Source organism: Trichechus manatus, unplaced genomic scaffold (genome assembly GCF_000243295.1).
Source record: "Trichechus manatus latirostris isolate Lorelei unplaced genomic scaffold, TriManLat1.0 scaffold00147, whole genome shotgun sequence".
Classification (NCBI taxonomy): Eukaryota; Metazoa; Chordata; class Mammalia; order Sirenia; family Trichechidae; genus Trichechus; species Trichechus manatus.
Window position 1 is genome coordinate 245,717 of NW_004444083.1, and position 17,801 is coordinate 263,517.

At 42.1% G+C, this 17,801-nt stretch overlaps 1 protein-coding gene across 1 annotated transcript in view; it reads right to left on the reverse strand.

Annotated features, from left to right (window-relative positions):
• Positions 1-17,801, reverse strand: part of FBXO36 (F-box protein 36) — a 96,859-nt gene that overhangs the window by 20,524 nt on the left and 58,534 nt on the right. The window contains exon 2 of the mRNA XM_004385812.2: positions 10,687-10,795. Coding sequence (XP_004385869.1) covers positions 10,687-10,795 — 109 coding nt within the window. The remainder of the gene's footprint in view (positions 1-10,686; positions 10,796-17,801) is intronic.

A 17,801-nucleotide genomic window follows, 5' to 3' on the forward strand; every position in this document is an offset into this window, starting at 1 on the left:
AAGGAGAATGAAGAACACCAAAGACACAAGGAAAATATTAGCCCAAGAGACAGAAAAGGGCCACATAAACCAGAGACTCCATCAGCCTGATACCAGAAGAACTAGATGGTACCTGGCTACCACCAGTGACCGCCCTGACAGGGAACACAACAGAGTCCCTGCTGGCGTAGGAGAAAAGTAGGGTGCAGAACTTAAATTCTAGTAAGAAGACCAGATTTAATGGTCTGACTGAGACTGGAGGGACCCCGGAAGACATGGCCCCTGGACTCTGTTAGCCCAGAACTGAAACCATTCCCAAAGCTAACTCTTCAGACAATGATTAGACCAGAGCATGGGACACAAATGATAGTTATGAAGAGAGTGCTTCTTACCTTAAGTAGGTACATGAGACTAAATGGGCAGCTCCTGTCCGGAGGCAAGATGAGAAGGCAAAAAGGGACAGGAGCTGGTTGAATGGACATGGGAAATCCGGGATAGAAAGGAGTGTACTGTCACGTTTTAGGGAGAGTAGCTAGGGTCACATAGCAATGTATGGATAAATTTTTGTATGAGAAACTGAATTGAACTGTAAGTTTTCATTTACAGCACAATAAAAAAAAAAAAGAAAGTGAAGCCTCCTGTCAACAACCACCACCAATGTGTCGTTATGTACGTGAGCCCCCGTGGACTTGGATCCTCCAGCCCCAATCAAGCCTTCAGATGACTGAGGCCCCAGTTCTGATGGTAATACCATGAGAGACTCCAAATCAGAACCGTTCCGCTAAGCCGCTCCTAAATTCCTGACCCACAGAAATTGTGTGAGATAATAAATATCTATTATTGTTTTAAGCCATTAGGTTTTAGAGTAATTTGTTACACAGCAATAGATAATACAGAATTTGGGTACCTGCAAGTGTTGTGCTGTCGTAATGGAAACCTAAAATGCAGGTGTGGCTTTGAAATTGGAAAGTAAGCAGAAGTTTGAAGGAACTGGAGGACAGTGTTAGTGAAAGCCTGAAGAGACTTGAAGATACTGTTATAGATGTTGGATGGACTCTGAGGAGGCTTTATAGGTGAGGGATTAAAGGAAAGTGAGGAAAACGTTATTGAAGATGGAAGGAAAGGAGATCCTTGCTAGGTAGTGGCAGAAAGTTTAGCAACATTACCACCTGCTATAACATGGAAAGCAGAAAATGCACCAAATAAGTTGGGTGATCTAGCAAAAGGGATTTCCAAGCAGAGTGTTGGACGTGCTGTCTAATATCTTCTTGTTGCTTAAAGTAAAATGTGAGACGAGAGAGATAAGCTAAAGGAAGGTCTCTTAAACAAAAAGGGGCCAGGATTTGCTGATTTTCAGCATTCTCTGCCACTTCAGATGGCAAGCAATGCTAAAATTAAGAAATAGCTTCCATACAAAGATCAAATCCAGGCACTGTCAGGAAAACATGGTATAAGGATGAAGCTGAGGGTGTGACTGTATAATACTTTGTTAAGAACCATCTAGTCATCAAACATTAGGACTTCCAAGAAGATTAAGGGTATTGTCACTCAGCAGTGAAGAACAGAAGTCCAAGGTAGAGAACGGCCCATCTCAAAGAGATTTGTAGGTGTGGTTTTGTCTAATGGAAGGAACTCCAGTAAGAATAATATACAACCCATGAAGTTTTTAAGAAAATTATACTGCAAGAAACACTGCTAGCTAGCTTGAACTGAAAGGGTCAGAAGTGGCACAGAAGGAAAAGAAGAATTTGGACCTTAAAACTTCTACAAGCAGGAAGCAGATTCACAAAACCATGCGACTGCAAACATGGGCTACCTTTCATGGAGAAGGAAGGATGACTAAGAGGGTGGAACCAAGAGCTACGAAGAATTAGTTCCAGGTCTTAAGCCCTAATCAACTGCTAACCTGTGCACTTCGGGATTTCAGGATTTCTAGGAAGCAATGACTCCTCTGGGGCTCCTATTTCCCCATTTTTAAAAAGCAGTGGTTATCCTCAGGGCTTCCAACTGGATTGTTCCAGTTCAAACCCCTGCTGAGTATTTGCATTTCTAACAAGTTCCCAGGCAATGCTAATGCTGCTGGTAAGGGACCAATTCTGAGAACCACTAGTACAGCAGTGGTTCTCAAAACATATTATACATAAAAATCACCTGGGGATCTGGTTAAAATGTAGATTCTGATTCAGTATATCTGGGGTGGAACTGGTTCAAAGCCCTAGTTATCCCATGGCTGCCCCATCATTACAGGTTGGTGAAGGAGGGACAGATAACTTGTCTCTCTGAATAACAGGCCTTCTCAGATCTAGAGGAACTGTCTTTGAGGCATTACACTTGAGGAGCCCGATACACACATGGACCTGATTTAGATAATGAGATTCTGAAACTACCATATTTTATGCAAATAACGTGGGACTTCTACATTTGTTTGCTAACCCTGCCCTCCCCCTGCGAGGTATTTTCATAAGCACGCTATGCTGATTTTTTTTATAGCAACGTGTAAAAAAAAAATTGGAATTTTTTGTAAGGAGCTTACAAAAAAACCTCGAGAGGGAAGGGTGTGATTAGCAAACAAATGTAGGCAGCACACGTTATCTGCATAAAATAAGGTACTAAAGATGTATTTCAAGGAGAAAGAAATTTACACAGAAGAAAGGGACAGAATTCCAGAAGCAATGATGAATAAAGAAATGGCAAACACAGGCAAATCTAAACAACTACTACTGTATAACACGTTTTGTGTGTGTGTGTGTGTGTGTGTGTATAGAACATGTTTTAAATTACACATTTTGGAGGAGTGTCACAACAAGGCAAATCAAAACACTAGTCAACAACTACATATAAGGTAGAAGACAGATGTTTAGGATGTAAACATTCTAAGGTCCTTGATACTCAAGAAGATAGAAATGATAAATGTTAGATTTTCATGTCAAGTTAAGCTAAATTTGTTGAAATTTTAAGGAACACCACAAAAAGGGGCGGGGGGGGGGATACAGTAGAACCTGTGTAAGATGGAAATCTGCTAGCGAAGGAAAACTCAAATATTTTCCACTAATAAGGAGCATATACTTTAGACACATTATCAGAAGGGATCAGTCCCTGGAGGAGGACATCATGCTTGGTAGAGGATCAACAAAAAAGAGGCAGACCCTCAATGAGATGGACTGACACAGTGACTGCAACAATGGGCTCAAGAATAACAATTATGGTGAAGACGGTGCAGGACTGGGCAGTGTTTCATTCTGTTGTACACAGGGTTGCTATGAATCGGAACTGACTCGACAGCAGCACCTGACAATAGAGAGCAATAAAAAAGTGGTAAGACTACATCCTGTGAAAGAGAAAAATCTTGAAAGACTAGAAAAACAAGGCAGTCCTGTCAAGTTCCCGCTCTCACAGTTTTCACTGTATATTGGTAACTTCCAAAGTAGTTGATCTGTAAATCACTTGGATATGGGTTCATACATAGCTGAACAAAACAGAAAAGCCAATTTAAGGCAGCTCAGCCAAACATGGTTTAACTTTTTCTCACACAATTAGAGAGCTTGCAGGTAGGCAGTCCAAGGATGAGGCAGAAGTGCCACAAGTCTATTCTGTTTGTTTCACATTCTTTGGATTCTGAGGGCCCTCATGCTTAGGGTCACTCAAGATGACTCCTATCCCCTAGGCTTCATGATCATGCTTCACTAGTGAGGGAGGAAGGACAAGGAACAAAACTGTGCATGGTAGCTGAGTCTGCCCTCACCTGAAGGCACTTTCTGGGAAGCTCTACTTAACAACTTCAGCTCACAGCATACTGAGCAAAACGGGGCCACATGGTCACATCTACAAGGGAAGCAGGGAAATGTAAAATGGAATAAAGACAGCCTCATAGAAAGCACGAAATGGAAACAAAACAGCATGAGATGAGAGTACAAAATAAGATGACAGAAATGACAAACATTTGTAACCACAATAAATGTAAATGAACGAATCATGCTCGTTAAGAAACTCAGATAAATAACACACACACATAATTCTGGCTATACAGTATTTACACGAGACACACTCATAAAATAATGATATGGAAAAGTAAAAGTAATAGAATGGAGAACAGGCCAGTAAAATACAGACCAAAAGAAATCTGGCATAATTATACTAATATCAGACAAAATATACTTTAAAGTAAAACTTGCTATGAGGGATAAACCAATATTATTAGTATTTACCAGTACAATAAATTTTCCATCTTAATCCCCATTTCAGACATTCGGTCCCATTTTCTCCATAAATCACCTAAATGTCCAAGGAATTTCAATACCTTGACATCTAAACTACATCCCCCACACTGCCTTTCACCTGCAGAAAGAGCAGGAAAAAAGCCCTTGTCATTTGGTTCAGAAAATAGGGTTCTTGAAATCATTTAGTTTCATCAGAGGCCTTTATTATGAGTTGGCCTAAAAACTTAACTGCCATTTATTTAACTCATTCCAAGTTCTAAACAACTATCAAACAATATCATTCCACACACAAGTAAAATTTTGCTGAAGATAATTCAAAAACGATTGCAGCAGTCCATTGACAGGGAACTGTCAGAAATTCAAGCCAGGTTTAGAAGAGGATGTGGAATGAGGAATATCACTGCTGATGTTAGATGGATCTTGGCTGAAAGCAGAGAATAGCAGAAAGATGTTTACCTGTGTTTTATTGGCTATGCAAACGTATTCCACTGTGTGGATCATAACAAATCATGGATAACACTACGAAGAATGGGAATTCCAGAACACTTAATTGTGCCCATGCGGAACCTGTACATAGAACAAGAGGCAGTCATTTGAACAGAACAAGGTGATACTTCGTGATTTAAAATGAGAAAAGGTGTGCATCTGGGCTGTACCCTTTCACCATACATGTTATCACGAGGGACCAGTCCCTGGAGAGGGACAGCGTGTTTGGTAAGTAGAGGACCAGTGAAAAAGAGGAAGACCTTCAACGAGATGGATTGACACAGTGGCTGGACCAATGGGCTCAAACACAGCAACGACTGTGAGGATGGCGCAGGACTGGGTAACATTTCGTTCTGCTGTGCTTGGGGTCGCTATGACTGGGAACTGACTCGACGGTACCTGACAACGACGACAACAAATGGCAATTGAACATATAAAAGATACTCAACCTACTAGTTACCAGGAAACTGCTAATTAAACATGACACTGTTTTCACCATTTGACCAGAAAAGATTACAGAGAGTAGCAATATCTAATCAGTGATGGCAAAGGTATAAGAACACTCCTATATCCTGTTGGATGGAGTATAATTAATATAGCAGTTTCCTGGAGAGCAAATTGTGAGGATAATGAGGTGATGGGCATTTGATGTAAGTTTTGAATTAGTCAAAATTGAAATACTGTGACATCAAGATATTAATGAAGTCTCATTTTAAGCACAAAAGCTGAAACTGCCCAATTTAAAACTGTGTCGAGAATAGCCCAATTATAAAGCTGGCATGATGATCAAGGTCAAGCAAGTTGTAAACAGCATTCACAGTACCTCCCATGTCAGCACTGCTCGAGCTGGTTAACAGAAATACTTGGCATCCTTTGTCAGATTAGCCTGAAAACAGGCAAGGTTTTTAAGAATTCACCCCTCAAATAAAATTCAGAGCACCTATCAACATGTATGATGCCCATACCTTTGGACCCAGCAATGCCACATCTAGGAATCTATACTACTGATAGTCTCATGAAGTGGGCAAAGATAAATAAGTCCCAGAATATACCTAACCATTTGGTAAGAACAGCAAAGCACTAGAGACAATCTGAAAATATCAGTTGAGGATTGTATATTTGTACAATGGAATACCATATGGTCTTTGATGAGAATTGGGTACTTTTTTATTTTTTTATTTATTTTTTATTGTACTTTAGGTGAAGGCTTATAGAACAAATAAGTTTCTCATGAAACAGTAGTACATATATTGTTTTATTACATTGGTTAACAACCCCACAACATGTCAACCCTCTAACTTCTCAACTTTTTTTTGGTGAAAATATACATAGCCAAAGATACACCATTTCAAAAATTTCTGCATGCACAGTTCAGTGACATTGACTACGCTCTTCCAATTGTGCTGCTATTCTCACTTAAGATGAACGAACGCTTACAGAACAAAATAGTTTCTCATTTAACAGTTACTACACATGTTGCCCTATGACAATGGTTAACAATCTCACAACACATCAACAATCTCCTTACTCAACCTGGGGTTCCCTATCACCAGCTTCCTTGTCCCCTTCTGCTTTCTGGCTCTTGTCACTGGACTCCTGTACCTCATTAGTCCCATTTGGTTTTACGGGGCTGTCCACTCCCAGGCTGAACAGTGAACCTTGGAGATAACTTCACCACTGAGCTAAAAGGGTGTCTGGGGGCCATACTCTCGGGGTTTCTCCAGTCTCCTTTAGGCTAGTAAATCTGGTCTTTTTTTTTTGAGTTAGAATTATGCTCTACATCCTTCTCCAGCTCTGTCCAGAACCCTCTGTTGTGATCGTGGTCAGAGCAGTCAGTGGTGGTAGCTGGGCACCATCTAGCTGTACTGGACTCAGTCTGGTGGAGGCCTTGGTAGCTGTGGTCCATCAGTCCTTTGGACTAATCTTTTCCTTGTATCCTAGGAGAATTGGGTACTTCTTTATGTAGCCTAACCCCCAGCCCCCCAAACCAAACCCATTGCCTGATGATTCTGGCTGCTGTGCTGAGAGCAAACTATTGGGGTGCAAGGATGGGAAGAGGGAAACCAGCTAGATTATTTCAATAATCTGGGAGAGAGTTAGTAGTTTGCCGGACCAGAAGTGAAGTTGGTGAGAAGTGTTCATGTATTAGTTATCTACTGCTATGTAACAAATTACCCCCAAATTTACTGGCTTACAACAACAAATATTTATTCGCTCAAAGTTTCTGAGGGTCGAGAATCCAGGAGTGGCTCAGGTGGTGGCTTTGCCTCAGAGTATCTCATGAGGTTGTAGTCAAGATGCCGGGCTGTGTTATCTGAGACTGGAGGATCCACCTCTAAGAAAGCTTGATTACATGGCTGTGGGCTGGAGGCCTCAGTTCCTCACTACATGAGGCTTTCCACAGGGCTGCCTCAGTACCTTCAAGTTGTGGCAGCTGGCTTTCCCCAGAGCGAGTGATCAAAGAGAGACAGAGAGAAAGAGGGGGGCCATGATAGAGGCCTTAGTATTTTTTACAACCTAATCTTGGAAGTGACATACGATCAATTCTGCTGAATTTGACTGCTCACACAGATCAACCCTGCTACAATGTGGGAGGGTACTACACAGAGTATGAATACAGGGAGGTGGGGCTCATGGGGCCATCTTGGAATCTGCCAGGGGCACTTCCGGTGTTTTGGGAAGTCTAGAAACTGAGATACAGTTGAGATTCTGGTATTGCTATTGGACGGGATCTTGTGTGTAAGAGAAGGAAAGGAGTCAAGGATAGCTTCAGGATTTTTGGCCTGGCTTTTTCTTTGGGCAGGGAGTAGATCAGGAGCTATTTTTGGATACCTTAAGTTTGAGATCCTATTAGATCCTTGAGTGGACATGCCAAGGGGGCAGCTAGATAAATATGTAAGTGTGGAAGTTAGGGAGAGGTCCCAGCTGGAGAGCCCAAATTGAGATTTGCCCATTTATGGGTAGTATTTAAAACCAGAGACTGGATCCAATCCCCCATGGAGTAGTAAATACAGACAGAGAAGAGGCCCAAGCACTAAGTCCTGGGGCCCAAAATTTACAGTTGGAGAGATGGGGAGGTAGATAGCAAAGCCAACTGAGAAGGGACGAGTGAGGTAGGAGGAAAACCAAGAGACAGGAAGCCAGGAGAAGAAAACATCACAACTGAGATAAGTACTGCTAAGAGGCTGAGGAAGCAGGGTGATACAGTGCTTATCCTCTGCCAGGACTGCTACCAAGGGTGACCCAGATATCTAGAGACATGTTGCCACCAGGTTAGCATATCAGAGGGAGAGGAGCTTGGGGTGAGAAAACCTTTTGGGGAATTTTTAGGAATATGGCCAAGAAGGGATGGGAAAGAATAAATCTGGTCAAACATCATGTACTTAACAACAACAAAAGAGTGATTAACAGCTTACTGTGTACCATGAACAGTTCTAAATACTGGACAAATCAGGCCGGTTACTGCTCACAAAGGCCACGTAGAGTAAATGATTATCACCATTTAAGGATGAGGAAACTGACTCACAGAACTGAGATGAGTCATGAGCCTGTGGCCGTACAGCTGGCCAGTGGCAGCACAGAGACTTGAACCCTGGCTGATGACCCCAGCCCAGGCGCTGGGCCACAATGAGCCAGTCTTCAGCTGGAGGGAGCAGGCTTTCTGAAGGACACTCCCTGAGAACTGAAGGAGGAAGAGAGTGACTAACAACAGTGGTGTTTGGAGTTTTCCCCTCTGCTAGGAGGACTCCAATGTTGTGGGAAGTCTAGAACTAAGACACAGGAGCCTTTGAACTCCCCAGGCTGATTTATTTCAGGATCACAGTGCTGCTCCTGGCGGGAGGCCACCGGGCAGTCCTGAGACTGGGCTCTCCAACTGCAGTTTAAAGTCTCCTTGAGCAGACTCCTTGAACTTACCTGCCCGACTGGACCCCTCGATGCCCCTTCTCTCCAGGCAGGAGGGGGCCAGCAGAGAGGCAGGCCTGAGCCCTAAAAGCTCATAAAATTTGTGCTTTATTGCCTCGTTTTATCAAGAAATCCACAAGTGGCAATCCTGAAGCTAATGAAGCCCTCCACCCCTCTGGTATCTTAAGCCTGCCCTCAGAAGATAATTGCTGGCCTTCACCTCCTACCTCTCTGGTCCAAACAGCCATCTTCAGGTTTATGTGGAAGTCAATCAGAAAATTATATGGTCCGTCAATTCATATTCAGCACTCACTAGACATATGGCTCTAGGGTGGCTGTTACAGTGATTTGAAAAGAAAATGGATCCTAACTTGAGAATGAAACATGTTTTATACAAGTTTACTTTATAGTTGTCGATGCGGAAACAGGCCTATTTTACAATTAAATAAGTAGAGCGTGCTTGGAGTGAGTTCTAGTCAATGAAAAGTGGACAGTCTTTCCTCTAGATGGTTCTTTTTAAGGCCATAAACAAGTTTTATAAATACTTGCTATAAAGGAGTGAACAAAATAAGATGTGTCATTGTCAGGGATTTTGGGCAATCAATCCAGGCCTTTGTGTGTGTGTGTGGTGAGAATATACACAACAGAACCTTCACCAATTCAACAATGTCCACATGCAGAATTAGTGACATTGTTACATTCTTCATGTTGTACAACCTTTGTCACTATCTTTTCCCAAATTACTCTACCACCATCATCAATCCAGACTGTTAGCTATTTAAGGAAAAGCAAAACAAAACCTTCTCCTCCTGAAAAGACCAACTATTACAAGCTGTAAGGTTAAATAAGCAAATGTTTTTAAGGGTGTTGATTATCAAAGATTCACCCAGAGTATGCCTTTTAAAAATAACATTAAATATAACCAGAAAACCAAACTCGTTGCCATTTAGTGGATTCCGACTCATAGCGACCCTACAGGACAGAGCAGAACTGCCCCACAGGATTTCCAACGAGTGGCTGGTGGACTCGAACCGATGACTTTTTGGTTAGCAGCAAAATGCTTAACCACTGCACCACCAGGGCTCCAACGTTAAATATAATTGATTTCAATGCTTAGTCCTGGCAAGGTCAGTATTCAGCTGGGAGACTCTGGAAAGTCACATCCTTTCTGAATCTTATTTGTGAAACAGAGATAATAATATTAATTTCACAAGCCTATTGTGGCAATGAAATGAGAATATGTATGTGAAAGTACTTGTTATTATTAATATTACTAACATTGTTAATTATTCCTAATAAAATAAGAATCTCTAAGGTGACTTCTAATTATAAAATATTATTAAGGAGTTATTATTAAAGAGTTTAGGTTTCAAAATGGTATTGTAATTATGTTAAAAAAGGAATCCTTATCGTTTACAGATTCATAATGAAGTAGTTGAGGATGGAATGATGTAAACAATCGGGATTTGCCTCAAAATAATCTAGCGGGAACTGTGGTTATAGGTTTTGGCCCCATTTTGAGTCTTGTCGGAGCTGGGTTATGGCTACATTGGCGCTTGTTAAAACATGTGTTTCCTCTTTACGGTATGGATTTTCATATTAGGAAAGAAAAAAAAACAAAGGGGGAAATTGGAGGGAAACTTCCTTTATTAAGTCCACAGTGCTAAGTAATTAAGACTACTTCCCAAGCAAACCCTGTTATTAAGATAGTAGAGGTAGTACTCTTAATGAATGCCAAGATGCATAAGGGTTCAAGTATTTGATCATTTGATTATGTTTTCAAGTGGCTTTTTATTTCTAAACTAAAAGAAACTCATGGTAATGAAATTATACTTACATAATTTAACCTTATTAATAGAATCCATATATAGACCTGGAATCAAAAATATGTCAAGATATTTCCCAAAAGAAATCTAGGATATGTTAACACTCTCTGTTTTTCTAAGAACCCAACGTTCTATTATTTCTAATACGTAATTCCATATCACTATTTGAAATGACCATATATTTGATACTCCTCTGGCAGAATCTATCATTGATTAAAGAATTGAAACAGTAAGTACATAATACATCCCATAATATGTCCTGTCCCCTTCCTTGCCTTGAAGATGTGAATTCTCTAGGAAGTCTTCATGACTTTCTTTGGTTTCTCCGGGTTTTGCTGCTCGATACTCACTCCTTAGAGAGATCTTCCACCATCTAAAGATTATCTGTAATTGAATAGAAGGTGAGATGAATTAAGACTCGTTTCAGTGCCAACAGCTACGATGAGGTTTGCGGTTTTGAAAAATCACTGTGGTACCCACACAGGGCTCTGCATCCAACATCAGCTCTAACTTTGCAATCTAAATCACATCAAATTAGAAGTGAGGGCTGTGCATCAGTGAACATTTTCCTTAGAGATTGTTGTTGTTGGGTGCCATCAAGTCTTTTTCAACACACAGTGACACCATGTCATGGAGTAGAACTGCCCTATGGGGTTTTCTTGGCCGTAATCTTTTTTTAAAAATTTTTTTCCCATACAAAAATTTATACATACATTGTTATGTGACCCTAATTGTTCTCCCTATACTGTGACAGTACAGTCCTCCTATCCACCCCTGATTTCCCATGTCCATTCAATGAGCTCCTAACCCTCTCTGCCTTCCCATTTCACCTCCGGACAGAAGCTGCCCATTCAGTCTCTTGTATCTACTTGAACTAAGAAGCGCACTCCTCACAAGAATCACTTTATGTCTCACAGTCCAGTCCAATCCCTGTCTGAAGAGTTGGCCTCAGAAATTGTTTTAGTTCTGGGTTGACAGAGAATCCAGTGGTCATGCTTTCCGGGGTTCCTCCAGTCTCAGTCAGACCATTAAGTCTGGTCTTTTTTCTAGAATTTGATTTCTGCACCCCACCTTTCTCTTGCTCCATCAGGGACTCTCTGTTGTGTTTCTTGTCAGGACGTTCATTGGTGGTAGCCAGGCACCATCTAGTTCTTCTGGTCTCAGGCTGATGAAGTATCTGGTTTATGTGGCCGTTTCTGTCTCTTGGGCTAATTCTTCCCTTGTGTCTTCGGTGTTCTTCATTCTCCTTCACTCCAGGTGGTTGGGACCAATTGATGCATCTTAGATGGCCACTTGCAAGCTTTTAAGACCCCAGACGCCTTGGCTGTAATCTTTACAGAAGCAGATCAGCATGTCTTTCTCCCCCAGATTCACTGGGTGGGTCTGAACCGCCAACCTTTCAGTTAGCAGCTGAGCACTTAACCATTTGCGACACCAGGGCCACGAAATCATAGTGCTAGAAGGAACTTTAAAAATCTATCAGACACCCCCCAAAAGATAAATACTTAGGAATAAATCTAACCAGGGGTGTAAAAGACTTATACAAAGAAAACTACAAAACACTATTGCAAGAAACCAAGGGACCTACGTAAATGGAAAAACATATCATGCTCTTGGATAGGAACACTTAACATTATGAAAATGTCAGTACTACTCAAAGCAATATATAGATATAATGCAATCCCTATCCAAATCCCAACAGCATTCCTCACTGAGGTGGAAAACTAATCACAAACTTTATATGGAAGGGAAAGAGGCCTCGAATAAGTAAAGCCTTATTAAAAAAGAAGAAAAAAGTAGGAGGCCTCATACTACCTTGATCTCAGAACCTACTATACAGGCATAGTAGTCAAAACAGCCTGGTACTGGTACAACAACAGACACATAGACCAGTGGAATAAAACAGAGAACCCAGACATAAATTCATCTACCTATGGATAGCTGATCTTTGACAAAGGACCAAAGGTTATTGAATGGTCAGGAAGAGACAGTCTCTTCAACAAATGGTGCTGGCAAAATTGGATATCACCTGTAGAAAAAATGAAACAGGCTCCATATCTCATACCATACACAAAAACTAACTCAAACGAACCTAAGACCTAAACATGAAACCTAAACCTATAAAGATCACAGAGGAAAAATCAGGGACAATGCTGTTGTTGTTGTTGGGAGCCGTCGAGTTGGTTCTGACTCATAGCGAACCTATGTCCAACAGAACGAAACACTGCCCAGTTCTGCACCATCCTCACAATCGTTTTTATGCTTGAGCCCATTGTGGCAGCCACTGTGTCAATCCATCTTGTTGAGGGTCTTCCACTTTTTCACTGACCCTGTACTTTACCAAACATGATGTCCTTCTCCAGGGACTGATCATCCTGATAACATGTCCAAAGTATGTAAGACATAGTCTTGCCATCCTTGCTTCTAAGCAGCATTTTGGCTGTACTTCTTCCAAGACAGATTTGTTCGTTCTTTTGGCAGTCCATGGTATATTCAATATTCTTCACCAACACCATAATTCAAAGGCGCCCTTGACACCTTTGAAGGGACAACGTTAGGGGTCTTAATATCTGGCATAAATATATTACCAAGCGTAACTAAAAATGCACACACAGAAGAAAATGAACTAGATAAATCGGACCTCCTAAAAATTAAACTTTTGCTTAACAAAAGACTTCTCCAAAAGAGTAAAAAGAGAAACTACAGATTGGCAAAAAATTTTGGCTATGACATACCTGACAAAGGTCTAATCTCTAAATTTATAGAAAACTTCAGCACTTCAACAGCAACAACAACAACAACAAAAAAAACAAATAACCCAATTAAAAAATGGGCAAAGGAAATGAACCACAGCCCACACAACCCTGAGATCAGAAGAACAAGATGGCGCCCGGCTACCATTACTAACTGCTCTGACTGGGATTACTATAAAGGGGGCCAGACAGAGCGGGAGAAAAATGCAGAACAAATTATCAAATTCATAAGACCAGACTTACTAATCTGACAGAGACTGGAGGAACTCCCAAGACTATGGCCCCCAGATACCCTTCTAACTCAAACTTGAAGCCACTCTCGAAGTTTACCTTTCAGCCAAAGATTAGGCAGGCCTGTAAGACAAACAATAACACACGTGAAGAACTTGCTTCTTAGATCCATCAAGTATATGAGATCGAATGGGCAACACCTGCCCAGGAACAAAGATAACAAGGCAGAAGGGGACAGAAAAACTGGACTAATGGACACACAGAACCCAGGATGGAAAGGGAATGGGAGAGAGTGCAGACACAACGCAGGATTGCAGCCAATGACATGAAACAATTTGTGTTGAACTTGCATACGAGCAATTGATGGTCTGTTCTGCAGTTGGCCCCTGGCCTTGTTCTGACCGATGATATTAAGCTTTTCCATCGTCTCTTTCCACAGATGTAGTCTATTTGATTCCTGTGTATTCCATCTGGCGAGGTCCACGTGTATAATAGTGGTTTATGTGGTTGAAAACAGTTATTTGCAATGAAGAAGTCGTTGGTCTTGCAAAATTCTGTGATCTCCGGCATTGTTTCTATCACCAAGGCCATATTTTCCAACTTTCAAATTCCAATCACCGATAATTATCAATACATCCTGATTGTATGTTCGATCAATATCAGACTGCAGAAATTGGTAAATATCTTCAATTTCTTCATCTTTGGCCTTAGTGGTTGGTGGGTAAATTTGAATACTAGTTGCATTAACTGATCTTCCTTGTAGGTGTATGGATCACTGACAGCGCTGTACTTTAGCATAGATCTTGAAATGTTCTTTTTGATGATGAATGCAATGCCATTCCTCTTCAAGCTGTCATTCCCAGCATAGTAGACCATATGATTGTCTGATTCAAAATGGCCAATACTAGTCCATTTCAGCTCACTAATGTCTAGGATATGGATGTTTATGCATTTCATTTTTGACAATTTTCAATTTTCCTAGATTCATACTTCGTACATTCTATGTTGATTATTAATTGATGTTTACAGCTGTTTCTTCTCGTTTTGAGTTGTGCCACATCAGCAAATGAAGGCCCCAAAACCTTGACAACATCCACATCATTAAGGTTGACTCTACTTTGATGAGGCAGCTCTTCCCCAGTCATCTCTCAAGCACCTTCCAACCTGAGGGACTCATCTTCCAGCACTATATCAGACAGTGTTCTGCTGCTATTCGTGAGGTTTTCACTGGCCAATTTTTTTAGAAGTAGACAAACAGATCATTCTTCCTAGAAAATTACAGTCTAGAAAACCCAAGGGGCAGTTCTACTCTGTCACATGGGGTCACTGTGAGTTGAAAATCAACTCAATGGCACCCAACAACAACAATCTTTACAGAAGCAGATCGCCAGGCCTTTCTCCCATGGAGTACTGGGTGGGTTTGAGACACCATCCTTTAGGTTAGCAGCCAAGAGCAAACCACTTGCATCCCCCAGGGATCTTCTAGCTTTACTACCAAATCCATTGCCGTTGGATTCCAACTCATAGCGACCTTACAGGACAGAGGTGAACTGCCTCCATAGAGTTTCCAAGGCTGTAATCTTTATGGAAGCAGACTGCCACATCTTTCTCCAGTGGAGCGGCTGGGGGTTCGAATCACCAACCTTTCAGTTACCAGCCGAGCGCTGAACCACTGAGCCACTACTATTAGGCAGGGTGAAACTAATCTGCCCAAAGCAAAATTGTTCAGCAGGTGAAACTCGTCCTTGGTGCCTCCTTTCCTTTACAGTTTCCTCTCCCCGACCTGTACTCTCCAGGCACTCTGGGTTTCTCACAAGTCCTGGGTGTGCCTTCTTGGGCCACACCGCCCTGGTCTCCACCAGTTCTCAGTCCCTGTCTGCAGGCCCTTCTTGGTGTCCATCATCCGGGACCCCTCCAGGCCTCTCTACTGCCCACCTTCCTTGCTGCTTGTCACTCCTTCCCCCTTAACTGAGGGCTCAGCCAGTTTTCCTCTCCTTCAGAGCTGCCAGCCCCGAGGCCCTTCTCCCCAGAGACTTCCCTTCCTTGCGCTCTGGAAGACAACTGTAACCTCAGGAGAGCAGAGACTTGTACACCATCACCCTAACACCCTGCCTAACAGATGGTAGGTCGTCTATAAATACTTGTTGAATGAGTTAAAGGGTGTTTTTCATTTAAGATTTTGTTGCTAAACATTATTAGGAGATGAGAAAAAATATATATAAGGAAAGTTACAAAATTCCATAACCTCACAAAATTCTGGTAGCTTGTCTCAAGATCCTGATTCCTTCCAGAAAAATCCCTTGGCCAGCCACTTTATATTTTCCTGAGCATGATGTGCACCAAAATTGCCCTCTCCTAAGCATCTCTCTCATGAGGTCGCTGTAGAGCCGCTATGAGTTGAAATTAACTCGATGACAATGGGTTTGGTTTGGTTTTGGTAAGCATCTTTCTAAGGAGTCCTGGTGGCACAAATAGTTGATCGCTCACTACTAACCAAAAGGCCGGAGGTTCGAACCTATGAGCTGCTCCGCGGAGAAAAGACCTGGGAATCTGCTCCTGTAAAGATTAAACCAAATGAAAACCAAACCCACTGCCAGCAAGGTGATTCCAACTCATAGCAACCTGACAGGACAGGGTAGAAATGCCTAATAGATTTTTCAAGGCTGTAATTTTATGGAAGCAGACTGCCTGCCAAATCTTTCTCCCAAACAGTGGCTGGTAGATTTAAACCACCGACCTTTCGGTTGGCAGCCAAGCACTTAACCACTGTGCGACCAGGGTTCCTTCCTGTAAAGATTACAGTTTAAGAAACCCTATCGGGCAGTTCTACTCCATCACATGGAGTCGCTATGGAGTGGAATTGACTCCATGATACCCAACAACAAGCATCTCTCTGCTCCATCTCCGTGGGGTGAGGGGTACATAGTAGAAAGAGGAGGTACTTGGGAGTGCTTCAATTTTCCTTTCTATTAAATGAAGATATTAAAAATCCCTTTCTCCCGGGATTGATGTGGCTAAGAGAGACACGTATAGAAAACCACCAGTTTCACCCAGTGCCGGTGGCTCTGCCAAGGTCAGTCCTGCTTCTGCTTGGACCACTCCCTTGCCCATACATGTTACCCATACTGGTAACAGCCTTCACTCCTAGTGGGCAATCTGCATTGCTGAGAACCAAGATAGCAACCCTGGGGCCTCCGAGAGCTGTGTGTACATGCTATTCAGGCTTTCACCAGTCCCAAAGTCTGAATCCAACTTCCTAGTGACCCTGACCCGAGCTATTTCAGGCTGGCCAGAGTAGGGCAGGGATACTGGGGTGGGGTGGGGAGGGAGGTGAGCAGGTAGAGAATGGGTAGGAAATCCTTTATTTTAAATAGCATTCCAATGACACTTCTCTATGGAGGGCATCTAGGAATTTGGCATTGTTCACACTCCATTGCTCTCAGTTTTCCATTTAAAACTGCAGAGGAATTCATTTTAACTCATCTGTGAGACAACAAGAGCTAATAAGTGCATCTTAATATGGCTAAGTAGTACCACCATTCTTCCACTTACTCAAGCCAAACACAATGGAGTCATCTTTGACACCTTTCTTACTGTTACTCCACACATAACCCATAGAAGTCTGGGTGACTCTACTTTCATAATATATTCTGAGTGCAACCACTTCTTACCATCTCTACCACTGCCACCTAGCGTAAGCTGCCACCATCTTCAATCTGGAAACTGTCGCAGCTGAGCTATTCACCTCGAGTCTTGCATGAAAGGCAGGCCCCCACATATGGTATCTGTGAATCCTCACAAGAGTCCTCTAATGGTGCAACGGTGAAGTGCTTGGCTTGGCACCTAACAACAACTTATAATTTACAGTGTAACTTGTTGTTATGCAGTTAATATTCAGCAGAGCTGGGATTCCAACTAGGCAGTCTGAACGTAATGGCCATGTTGTTTATACCACGTCCTCTAAACTTTGAAAAAGAAATGGGAAGTCAGAAGTAATTTACTCCACCGCACACAACTCATACAGATGAGGAAAAAGTTTTGGAGGGGTGAAGTTCGAAGTGATACGTATCCTTTCCCACAACCTTACGGAAATAAAACAAAACAAAAAACCAAATCTGTTGCCTTCGAGTTGATCCCGACTGTCTTAGTCATCTAGTGCTGCTATAACAGAAACACCACAAGTGGATGGTTTTAACGAAAAGAAGTTTATTTCCTCACAGTTAAAGTAGGCTAAAAGTCCAAATTCAGGGCATCAGCTCCAGGGGAAGCCTTTTTCTCTCTGTCGGCCTTCTTCTCTTCAGTGTTCCCCCAGACTAGGAGCTTCTCTGTGCAGGGACCCCGGTCCAAAGGACACGCTCTGCTCCCGGCACTGCTTTCTTGATGGTATGAGGTCCCCCTGTCTCACT